The 12,875-nt window shown below is 39.7% G+C and overlaps 1 protein-coding gene across 2 annotated transcripts in view; it reads right to left on the bottom strand.

Annotated features, from left to right (window-relative positions):
- MAPK14 (mitogen-activated protein kinase 14) overlaps nt 1–12,875 on the bottom strand; it is a 67,297-nt gene that overhangs the window by 45,047 nt on the left and 9,375 nt on the right. For both annotated transcript variants that reach the window (XM_019738749.2, XM_019738750.2), the window contains exon 2: nt 1,862–1,991. In XM_019738749.2, coding sequence (XP_019594308.1) covers nt 1,862–1,991 — 130 coding nt within the window. The remainder of the gene's footprint in view (nt 1–1,861; nt 1,992–12,875) is intronic.

Genomic DNA, 12,875 nt, shown 5'->3' with positions numbered 1-12,875 from the left:
TGTCTCTGTCACATTTATTAATGAGAAATAGCATACACTCAACTGTGCTAAAAACCTAATGTAACCGTATCAGGTAAGCTGCCAGGCCACCCTGATTTTATGCAGACCTTGGAATAAAGCTTCTCTTACCAGCTTTTTCCACATGTCTCAACTCCTTGTAAACATGTCACTGATTAGAAAGGTTGCAGCTCTGCATTCAACTTTTTAAAAACTCAGGTTTACATGGATACTCATTAAATTATACCTAGGAATAGAGGTTACATGTAGAAAACAGGATTTTCTCAATAATATACAGTTAAAATTTAAAAAAATGAAAATAAATAAAAAACTGCAGCTGTGATTGTAAAGGCATCCGTAATCCAATTCCAACTTTTAAGTCTCAATGCTCTCAATTTAGCGGAAATTTATACTTTGTGAAACAAATGTATATTAAGAAAGTATCGGTTATCTGTGATTTTTCTTTCTTACTATGGACAAAATAAAAAGATTTCAATTACGAAAACAGAAAAAGTCAGAATAGCCAAGCAATAAATTTAGATTTTGAATTTTTTCTACACAGTAACAATCAATAAGGTCAAATGACTCTAAAATCTCTATGGCCTGTGTTTCTACAATGGTACAAATTTTAGTTATTTTTATACTGTAATCACATACATTCTTTTTTTTTTTTTTTTTAAAGATTTTATTGGGGAAGGGGAACAGGACTTTATTGGGGAACAGTGTGCACTTTCAGGACTTTTCTCCAAGTCAAGTTGTCCTTTCAATCTTAGTTGTGGAGGGCCCAGCTCAGCTCCAGGTCCAGTTGCCGTTGCTAGTTGCAGGGGGCACAGCCCACCATCCCTTGCGGGAGTCGAACCGGCAACCTTGTGGTTGAGAGGACATGCTCCAACCAACTGAGCCATCCCGGAGCTCAGCGGCAGCTCAGCCCAAGGTGCCATGTTCAATTTTAGTTGCAGGGGGCACTGCCCACCATCCCTTGCGGGAGTCGAGGAATTGAACTGGCAACCTCGTGGTTGAGAGCCCACTGGCCCATGTGGGAATCGAACCGGCAGCCTTCGGAGTTAGGAGCACGGAGCTCTAACCGCCTGAGCCATGGGGCCGGCCCACATAAATTCTTTTTAACTTGATTTGGAAATTCAGGAAAATAAGTGTCCTCAGTCAACCCTTTTTTTTCACTTTCAGTGAATATTCCAATTGCATCCATTTATTTACCATATCAGAACTCTTATGCACTCCTTTGCAGGATGGCAGAGTTTCCAATTTCCAAACTGATAGAAAATAAAACGTTACTTTTAACTTAAACAATGTCTTTGTCACATTTCTTGAAATACCCAAATCTGGAACAGCTGGTTTTGAAGATTAAAAAGAAATATTCTAATATTAAATTGTACCTAAAATCATAGGATCTGTGATAGAACCTTCAATGAGCCCAAGGCACTCTTCCTTAAACTTCTCCACTGAAATAACCTGTAACACAAAATAGCTATGGACTCCCATATTCTGAGAAGACAGCCTTAAGGAAACCAGGTAAAGAATACAAAATTTCTTTGTAATATTTCCTCTTAACAATGCTTTTGAATTTTGTTATATCTCACAATATATCCTTTTTTATTTAAAAAAAAATTAATGCTTTCTCTCTAAAAATCTTTGAGTAAAGCTTAAACTCCAGGAAGATGTACAATTTCTCCCGAGGCTTTGAGCAGCCACCTGACAAACTAACAGTGTCAGTAACACCACAGTACAAGAAGCATGATCCCAAGTTTGATGCCCTCTAACGTATTTCTATCTGCACTAATTAAAATATAATTTTTCCCGAACTATTCAAGAGCAGAATTTATTCTTTCTTGAACGAGTAACTTACATTTTCATGTTTCATATGTTTAAGTAACCGCAGTTCTCTGTAGGTCCTTTTGGCATGAATAATGGACTGAAATGGTCTGGATAGCTTCTTCACTGCCACACGCAACCCAGTTTTTGTGTCAAAAGCAGCACTAAGGAAAAAAAAACATTAAAAAAACCCATCATTAAATGTGGTCTCAATACTTCAAAATTAGTATTTACAAGGCTATTTTGTTTCCAAAATCAAATAGGTCTACAACAAAATACAAAAAAAAGTATGAAGATAAAAATTAAAATGATTTATAATCCCATTATCCAAAGAAACCTTCCATTATTATTTTTGGTGTTTCTTTCTAGTCTGTCTGTCTGTGTCTCTAAGTCACAGGTCAGCAAACTTTTCTGTGACGGGCCAGACAGTAAACACTTGAGACTCGGTGAGGCTTAGGGTCTCTGTCACAACAACTCAACTCTGTGGTTGTGGCTGAAAAGCAGCCAGATAAGAAATTTAAAAATGGATGTGGCTGCGTTCCAATAACACCAAACAGGCAGTCACCTGATATAGATGAGCCAATAGACACACGAAGCACTAGACTCTGCCTGTCAGCTCTGCCTAAGCCTCACTGTCACTTTGCCACCATACGCTGCTGGATCAGAGTAGAGGCCTTGGAAACCATCATGTTTTCAGGACGAGTTGACACAAGAATTCTTGAGCACCTACAAAATCTTTGCCACTTTTTAGAAGCTGAAATACAGTCGGGAACAAGTCAACAAATCCCTACCCCCAGGGGAGGAGGGGGACAGCAAAATAATAATTTCAAATAGTGATGAACGACTACGTAAAACAGGGTAACGGGGTAGAATTAAGAAAACCAATGGAATTAGGCTACTTTAGCTAGGGTGTCTGAGCAAGGACATTGGAGCTGAGACAGTTCAGGATGAGAAGAAAGCAACCACCTAACGAAATAGGGAAAAGGAGCTTCGAGCAGAAGAAAACATACAAATAACATTTATCGAGTCTTTATTGCATACCATGAAGTGTTCTAAGCCCTTTACATTAATTTTTAAAATTAACTTTTAACCCCCAACACCCCTATGAAGTAAGTACTACGACCACTCACCCTTTTACAAAGGAGGAAACTGAAGCACAGAGAGGTTAAATGACTTGCCCAGTCACAAAGCTAGACAGGGGCCCAGCAGGGAGTCTGGATCCAGAGCCACGCTATTAACCACTTCACTACGCTGCCTCTGAGAAGAGCAGGTGCAAACAAACGGAAAAAAAAAAAAAAAACAGGTGCAAAACCATGGCCTGTTGAGTGAGAGAAAGACGGCCTGTGCGGGCGCAGCTCAGAGATGTAGGCAGGGGCTGGGTCACACAGTGACAAACGTAATGTGGACGTTAATTGTGTTAGATACTGGGCTTCTTCTGTCTTGCCTCATCCTCCTGTTTCTCTCAGTCTCTAATGGGCATCCAGGACTTCAGATCACCTATTGTCCCCAAACTCTCTCCCATACGAACCTGCACTTACTCCCCAAGTTCCCTACCTTCACTCCCAAATCCTTCCACTATGCCCTGCTCTTCAACTCCCAGTTGGTGATGAACTCCTGTAAATCTTCGATCCCTTTTCTGAACCTTCCCTCCATCTCTTTGCTTTAACTGGAACTAAGCGGTACCTTGGAGACCCCACCTTGCTTATAGCCCAGCCATCAGAGGGCACCTCTCATATCCCGAGTACCTCACGGCTAGCAGGTGGGCTGGAGGTCCACCTTGCGGGCATTACCCCTTCCAGACCGTAACTCTCCCTTTGTTTTAAAGTCTCTGCCCACAACCAGCTCTCCCTCTGCTGCTGTTATCCACTGACCAGGAATTTTCCACCATTCATCGAAAAGTCAGTTCCTATCTCAAAGTCTCTCTCCACTCCCAACATGTCTCATTCTTGGCAACTTCAGCGTCCACGTGGAGGGCACATCCAACATGCTGGCCTCTGGGTTTCCTGACCTCTCCAGGAAACTCCACCTCATCCAGCCGCCGCCATGGCCGTCCTTTGGACCTCTGTCACCACCGAGAACTGCCCTGCCTACAAAATTCTAAACGCCAGCACTTTTCCATCACAAACCTACGCCTTTAGTTTACTTCTAGCTCATTTATACTCTGACTACGGTAATTCACTGACCTGCTCATCACTGCTTATTGCTGTCCTTCAGCCCTTTCCGGTCTTCATTTCCCTTCTTGCTTGGCGTCGCCTGCAGTCTAAGCTCCCTGGTACCTCTCTCATGCCCCTCTAAGCTCTCTTGTACCCCCTGCCCCCACGCACTCATCTAGATAAAATCTAACTTTGGGTGATCTCAACTATTTCATTCTCCACGTCTCAAACCAAGAACTGTGGTTGAAGAAAAAAGAACGCGCACAATCATACAGATTGGTTTCATTCTTAATTTCTGACCTTAACCTCAAACAAGGCTGTCAGCGCTGCCACTTTTTTCTGAATGAGTTCACTTTCCTTCTCAAAATCATCATTTGACACCGTATCTCTCCTCAAACCTCAGCTCACCCTCCTCCCTCAGGAGCTGCCCTCGCCTTCACTGAGAAAACAGAAACCATCACAGGGGAGCTCCATCTGCCTCCCACTAAATCTACAAACCCGGCCGCACTGGACTCGCCTTCTCTGCTTTCTCTCTTGCTATAAAGATGTCTTATAAAAACCCAAGACTTCAATACATGCTTCAGAGCCGTCCTCCTTCATTTTTTTCAAGGACTTAACTCCTTTGCTCTTTTTCTCTCTTACATCATCAGTTTCTCCCCATCTAAGGGATCGCGCTCATCAGCACAAACATGCTCTAGTCATTTCTCATCCTCAACAAACAAACAAACAATTTCCCTGGACAGCTCTCCCTCAGTTAGGATTCTCCAGTGATTCTCAGTGTGGATCCCAGACCAGCAGACTCGCTATCACCTGGGAACTTACAAGAAATGCAGGTTCTCAGCGGCTGCCCCAGACCTACTGAATCAGAAACTCTGAAGTGGGTCCGGTCATCTGTATTTTATCGAGCCCTCCACATAACTGTAACACACACCAGAGTCTGAGAACCACTAAACAATACCTCTGCTACTCCATGGACCAGCAGCCCTGGAAGCTTTTTAGAAATGCAGAATCGCGGGCCCTAGAGTAGAATCTACATTCTGACAAGATCTCCAAGTAAGTCATATACGTCTTAAGGTTTGAGAAAGCATAGATCTACACATTTCCTCAGCTCCCATCCTTTCCTCCATTTACTCCACTGCTCTTCTCGGGATCTCCAGTGACCTGTTACCAAATCCAATGGCCCCTTTTCTGGATGAGCAACTAACATGGTACCACTTCCCTTTCTCTCAAGTTCCATCCTGGAGTCCATATCAATACATGCTTCTGGTTTTCTGTGACCTACACGGCAGCTCCTTCTGTCTCCACTGCGTGTGGTTCCTCTACTCAAACCGCATGTTGGAGTTCTTCAAGGGACGGTATGGGCCCTCTTCTCTTCTCTCTCCCACATTCTCCTTCTACATGATCTCGTCCACGCCCATGACTAAATTAAATGCCACCTATACTGAAAACTGAAATCTCTTCTCTGAGCCTGGCTGCCTACCTGAAACCTCCACATCAAAACACGTAAGTCCCTTAAACTCAACAAGTTCAAAACACCCATGATTCCTCTCCATCTCTTCTATCTCAATAAATGAACTTTCCACCCAGTTGCTCAAGACAGACACTGGAATGTTATCCTTACTTTCTCCCTTTTCTAGTCTCCTGCCCGCCCCCATGCAAGTTTATCAGCAAGCCTAGTGGTTTCCATCTCCAACTTACATCTCAAAGTCACTTCCCTTCATTTCGCTGCTACGATACTAATCCAAATTACCCTCACCACCAGCCTGCCTCCTTCTACGGTCTCTCTGCCTCCTGGTTTGCTCCCTTCTAATACACTTTCCTCAAGCATCCAATACCATCTTTTAAAGCTATAACTTCGATGACACTGCTCCCCTGCTTCAAATCATTCCAATCTCCTTGGCACATAAAATACAAATTTCCCTTCAGCCCACAACGCTCAGGTATCTGGACACCACTGACCGTTCACCCTGCTCCTGTGCTGCTCCCCCCTTCCCCTCAGCCACGTGTGTTCTAAACATGCTGGCTCCTTTCAGCTCCTGAAACTCTCCAGGCAGCCCGTTCCTGGTGCCTGAAATGTCCCCCCCCCCCGCCCCCCCCACACCGATGACTCCTCATCCTTCCTCCAAGCATAGGCTCCAATGGTCATCCCCTCAGAGATGTACCTAAGAGGTCCCAGGCAGTTGTTCTGTCACAACACCCTCATTGCTTCCCACCTGTCCCAAATAAATGTGGAGGGGTTCTCTTGTCGTCCACTTCCCTTATTCCTACAAACCCATAAAATAGTAACTTCTTCCTTCTTAGAAGTGCTAAGTAAATTTATACTCTTCTCTAAACCTCTTACTGGCTCTGGTCTGATTGAGAAAATGGCCATTGCTCCTGTGTGACCCATTCTCTTTGACTCTCCACCTCAGAATTTACCCGCCCACCTGAAAGCTGAGCACTTTCTCCTCTCCTCCACTGGGAAGCCTGCTGGAGCCTCCTAGAGCGAGGAATGTCATCAGCCTTCTAGCTGACCTGCCTGTGACTTCGTGTCAAATTCAATTCAATGGAGAAAAAATTAAGATGCCCACTTGAGCTGCCTGTCCAAGCCATTAGAAGACATGCTCCATGCCAGCTTTATCAGCAATAAAGTGCATATTTTTATCTCTATTTGACAGAGGGTGCCAAAAAAATGTATACACATTTTAAGAATGGAATAAACTGTACTAAAATTGTAATACTCAATATATACCAATAACAAAAGATGAATACAGGTCACGTTTGACTTCTGCAATTAGAAGAGGTGCTCCAAGTGGTTACCATCAGCATAATTTTAATACAGTTTTTTCTCTTCTTAAAATGTGTATACATTTTTGGGGGCACCCTCTGTATCAAGCAAAAGGCAGGTTGGGATTACTTGGTACCCTATAGACCCCAAGGATCACAATTTATTACTCTATGCTTATTTATAATCCAGGAGGGTGGTTAAATAAGGGCTGGAGCTTTTGGTATTAGGCTATCTGGATTTCAATTCATTCTGCCTCTTAGCTGTATAATCTTGAAAAAGTTAATCAAATTCTCTCAGCCTCATATATAAAGTGAGGATAATGTTTATTTCAAATATGTAGGATGTTTGTTAGGATTAAATGTGATAACTTTTGTAGTAGGTTTAGCAAAGCGCCTGGCCCTGGTAAAGCCCAGTCCTGGACATTACTAATGGCCGCCTTCCCCACTTACCATAAGCGTCCTGAGGACAGGAAGTGTCTTCTGTTTTATTCACTATTGTATTACATAGGACTCAGCATAACCTGGCACGTGGTACATGCTCACTGAATGCTTAGCACAAGTACAAAACAGTATTTTATAACATATCTGAAATACGAAAGAACTTCAACTTTGTATCTGGCTCTCAAGTTTTATAAATTCAATAGCAAGAATTGACATCTAACAAGAAACTGACATTAATGTTAAAAACTTACACATATTGACTGCTTATTATTGCTAAACACTGTTTTTAGATCCTTACATGAATGAACATCTTTAATTATCGCAACTTTATGAGAAAGCATTATTATTATTATTCCCATTTTACAAAAGATGAGAGAACTGAGGCCCAAAGATGTTAAGTAATGTGTCCAAGGTACAGACAGAAAATGGAAGCTGGGATTCAAATCCAAGTGGTGCGTTCCAAGCGGGAACTCTTAACCATTATATCACAATGGAAAAGCAAGTTCAACTTTGCTAACAGTTCAGTCAGTTTTAAATATATTCTAATGATATGGACTCTGCTTTTCTTTGAAAATGCTTCCTACTACAATTAGTTGCATTTCATAAGGAAAAAGTTTCTCTTGTAATCTTACATTGAACACAGGGCAGTACTAATGAAAGGTATTTCATAAGAAATAACTTTCACTCTATACATACTACTTTATTAAGAAGTTTTCAATTCCTAACGTCCTGCTACTCCCTGTGAATCTAAAATACTAAAGAAATCAATGATGCAGTGTCTCACAAATACCTAAGTATTCACTGAAATATCTCCTTCACGAGCTTCTTTGTGGCTACAAAAGAAACATTAAACCTCGCACCTGAGGTCACAGATCTTACCACCTAACTGGGATGATGAAACATACACGACAGCAAAGGATGCCCGCTAATATAACTCAACTATATACAGACAGTGACCACTTTCAAAAAAGTTGGGTTTAAGAATATATAAATTGGGTTTCAAAATTTACATGTAAATACAGAGGGTGCCAAAAAAAATGTATACACATTTTAAGAAAGGAAAAAACTGTTAAAATTGTAATACTCAATATATACCGAGACCAAGATGAATACAAGTCATGTGTATACATTTTTTTGGCACCCTGGTATATCTACATGTATGTTTATATATATGTTGGGTTCAAAGTATATAAATATTCATTGTAGCCTGTTCACAAGAACAAAACCAGTAACTACCTTAATGCTCAAAAGGGTTTAAATTATGGTATATTCTCATGTACCATGTATTACAGCCATTAACAAGAATCTCCACTTACTAATATGTACATGTTATAATATTGATGGGAAAGAGAACAAGTTTCAGAAGAACGAATTTTTCCATGGGGGAAAAATATACTCGTATATGCATACACATATATACCCATGCACAGAGAAGAAATGTCTAATACACTCAGACTTTCAACATTTTTCTATCTTCCGATTTTCTTTTTACATGAGCTTATATCTTTTAATAAGGGCATTAGTAAAGTTAGAAACGTAAGTCACCTGTGTTGTTCTGTTACCCTAAAACAAAAGAGACACTCTTTACCGTGTTTCCCCCAAAATAAGACCTAGCCGGCCAATCAGCTCTAATGCGTCTTTTGGAGCAAAAATTAATAGAAGACCCAGTCTTATTTTACTACAAGACCGGGTCTCATATAATGTAAGACCCGGTTTTATATTAATTTTTGCTCCAAAAGACGCATTAGAGCTGATTGTCCGGCTAGGTCTTATTTTCAGGGAAACACGGTATAACTGTAATAAAACCACTATTGACAATTATATTTCCTTCAAATGATACTTACATGGCTATACTTATAATATAGAAATAAGTCTGTATCCTCCATCCCTACGCCATAAGCATTTTCCATTTTACTAAACAATTATTAACAATTTCATTAAATATCTGTACTACAATCTACCCAATCATTTTCTTATTGATGGGCATTATAGCCATTCCATTCATTCACACCACAAATAATATAAATACTATTACAATGGACATCTTAAATCACACTGCTTCTTCCATAATTGCATGATTTCCTTAGAACAGACTAATAGTTTTTACTTCAAAAGACAAACACTCCCGCTTTTATTTTTACTTTTGCATACATTCCCACTTTTAAAAACACATTTTACTTACAAAAGAGAACAAGCAGGAATTGTTGAAACTGCTCTTTGCTTATTAGTTAGCAATTGCTCCAGTAAAAGCTGCTGAAGCAAGGAATATATGACGCATTCCCAGCCCACTTCAAGCATTTGACCTAGCTCCTGTTTCAATCACTAATCAAAGCAGTATTTGTAGGAGAAATCACATATCCCATAGTAAATTGAACACTGCAACTACCAAAAGCGGAAATTCCTAATAATTTTTTAAAAAATTACCTGATAAAACCAATTAAAGGAGAAGAAGGAAACCAAATGAGAAGAAATTCAAATTTACTGAATACCTGATGACACATATCATTTGGGAAATGTTTAACACTTATACTAATAAGTTTAAGAGACAGTTATATTTACATTCCAAAATAAGAAACTAATGGTCAGAAACATTAACAATTCACCCAAGGTCATATAACTTACACGCAGGGGAATTCAAACCCAGATCTGTTCATTTCAGTGCTCAGACTTCTGCCAGGATGCCAGGCTGCCGGGAATAATGACAACCCGAGGAACAGCTATTGGCTTTGCCTTTCTTACAATGATTCACTCAGTCGTATTTCCACTTGGGATGATTCCTCTTAAATCACATTTTAAAAACTACAGCTACAAATAGAACCTTGTTTTCATAAACAACATCATAAAATGGAATTATCTTTACGATGATCAATTTCTCCCAACTAAAATTCGGGACACATTGCTTACTAGTAAGTTTTTTCCCCCAAATGTAAATTCACGAGGTCTTCCCAAGTTATAAAGTGAATTCACATTTTATAAAATCATTGATAGGGTAAAAATACAAATATAAAAGTCATTAAAAGCAGTTATTATAATACTAGGATGTCACTGTCACTCATCTCCTGCTGACCATGAATCCAATGCCTAGGACACAGTAATACAGAGGGTGCCAAAAAAATGTATACACAGTTTAAGAAAGGAAAAAACTATTAAAATTGTAATACAATGAATGACGCTAGCATTCATTTGATTAATACCATCTTTTGAGCGAACGTCACACTACACATTGCTACTGTAATTCAACTTCGAAAAGTAATACGTAGATAACACCTCTTAAAATGTGTACATTTTTTGGCACCGCCGGTATTCGTTAAGGAAAACTGAATGTTCTGCTGCACGTTCATACTTGCCTCTCCCCGCCACTGGCCAGGGGAAAAAATGGCTTACTAGTTTCTTAATACATCCTAATATAATTTTAACTTCTAAATTTATTTACACATACCACCCTGCTCTACTCCACAATGGATTTAAAGCAGTCTGAACTATATATATACCACTTGACATAACAGTAAGTGGTTAAGGGAAAATAAGATAAATTAAGAAATTTTATATGGGTGAGGTTAGCACACAAATGTCATCAGAAGGTCCCTTCTAAATACCCACTAGAGGTGGGCCTCAAATTCAGCTCTGAGTCTGCTTAAAGCCATGACAAAAAGAACACAACCAGTGAAGACTTGAGTCACAGGAACCACATAATAAAAACAAACCAGGTACTCAGGAGAACTGGAGAGAGGCGTAATGATTCCTGTAATAAAAGCAGAGAAAAGTTCCTCTTGTGTATGCTTATGAAGGAGACACTGTATAATGTGGTAAAAATGTCCTATCAACACCCTTAAACAAATATAATAGTGCGTTTCAGATGGTTCTTTTCTTAGAGCATCCATCCGTGGAGACTTTCATAAACCAAAACACAGCTCGTTATTAGCAAAGGAGGGGAGGAGAGTCCAAAACAGCGTGGCACGCTGCCCTCTGACAGGAAATCCTACGTGTGTTTGGAAAATACATAATGAGCTCCATATTCCTTAGACAATCCTCCAAAGATGATTTCCATTAACAGAGCTTTTGATAGGTTCAGGACATAGGGACTTTGTGTTTATGCTGCATGACTGGCAGCTGGCTTGCAGATTTTCCATGCTGCAAGGTAAAGGCAGATCAATCGGCTTTAACAGGCAGCTGAGTTGGTAGCTGGAGAAAGGGAGACAACCTGTTAAGAAAGGTGATGCGCTCCTGCGTGGACAAGTGCCCACGTACATAGAGCAAGAAAGGACAAATTGTGGCAGCAGGATTTTCCTCAAAAAACACTGGGTTTTCTCTAACAGAATGAAGAATGAGCAGTGACCTGGCAAGTCTCGGAGCAGTAATTTGTGGGGATAATAAGCGATTTTACAATTTCTTTCAATGGTCATATATGACACCTCTAATTCCTAAATGATGTTAATAAGGAAAAATGCGCCCTCAATAATGGTTAAGAAGACAAACACAATTTTCTTTATTTTTCAAATTAATGAAACTATTTACTCTCCACAGAGAATAAAATTTGAGGCTTTTTTCCAACCAACTTAATTCAAGTTCATTGATAACGGCCTTCATTCAGAAATAACGGCCTCCTAAATAACTAAGTAATGCAAACTACTAACCTGGTAGTATAAAAGGCAAGTAGTTTTAAATGTTCCAAGTTGAAATGAACATGCTATTATAAAATAGTTTTGTGATCAGCTTCTAGCATGGGGCTTATCACATAGTAAATTCTCAATATATATTTTTAGATCTCTTATTCTCAAATTTGGGGTTGAGTATCTCTCTAAAATAACAGTAAAGTAGGGCAAATTATTAAAATATAATTGATCATTTGTTGTCATGCTATGGCTAACTAAAATATAGTTTCTACAAGTTAATGTGCACATTTATTCAGCAATTATTAGATAGGATCTAAGAACTATTACAACCAGCAATATAATGTAGCCAACACTTAAGACACCGACTGTAAAAAACTATTCCTTAATATATATTTGTTTCCCAATTTAGTCTGTGAGTGAGAGCAGAAGCTTTAGTTTATCTTCAGACTCTAGCCTGGTGCCTGGAACATAATCCAAGATTAATATTAGGTTGGTGCAAAAGTAATTGCGGTTTTTGCAATTATTTTTAACCTTTTAAACCGCAATTACTTTTGCACCAACCTAATAACTACATACACACACAGTTCCTGACCTCAAGGAACTAAGAAATCTAGCTGGGGTGTGAGAATGAACACACACACACAAAAACAAATTACTGAAAACTTTTACAAGGCAACACATTTGCTTCCTCCAATACACTCTATACTTCCACTCAAGAAACTGTAATAGCTCTCTAATGCGTAGAAAATGCAGTTGCCTTAGTCCTATTCCAGACCTAATTCTTAATTTCTGGGGGTAGGACCCAAGCACATGTATGGTTAAAAGCCCCACAAGTGATTCTGAAGCACAGCCAGCATAAGAACCATTGGGTTTACCCAGCTCATATATAATTCTCTTAGTTATAGTTTCTCCTGTTACCGAAACACGTACGTTCCTCTCTTCTTCTCCAAATACTACCCATCCTTCAAAATAATCTTCAAACCCTCCCTCCACGAAACCATTCTGACTGCTATAGCCCACGATGCCCCCACAACTCTATACAGATCAATACCCTTTTATATATACAGTTCACTAA

Source organism: Rhinolophus sinicus, linkage group LG05 (genome assembly GCF_036562045.2).
Source record: "Rhinolophus sinicus isolate RSC01 linkage group LG05, ASM3656204v1, whole genome shotgun sequence".
In the NCBI taxonomy this organism is placed as follows: domain Eukaryota; kingdom Metazoa; phylum Chordata; class Mammalia; order Chiroptera; family Rhinolophidae; genus Rhinolophus; species Rhinolophus sinicus.
This window is presented reverse-complemented; position numbering and strand designations above follow the sequence as displayed.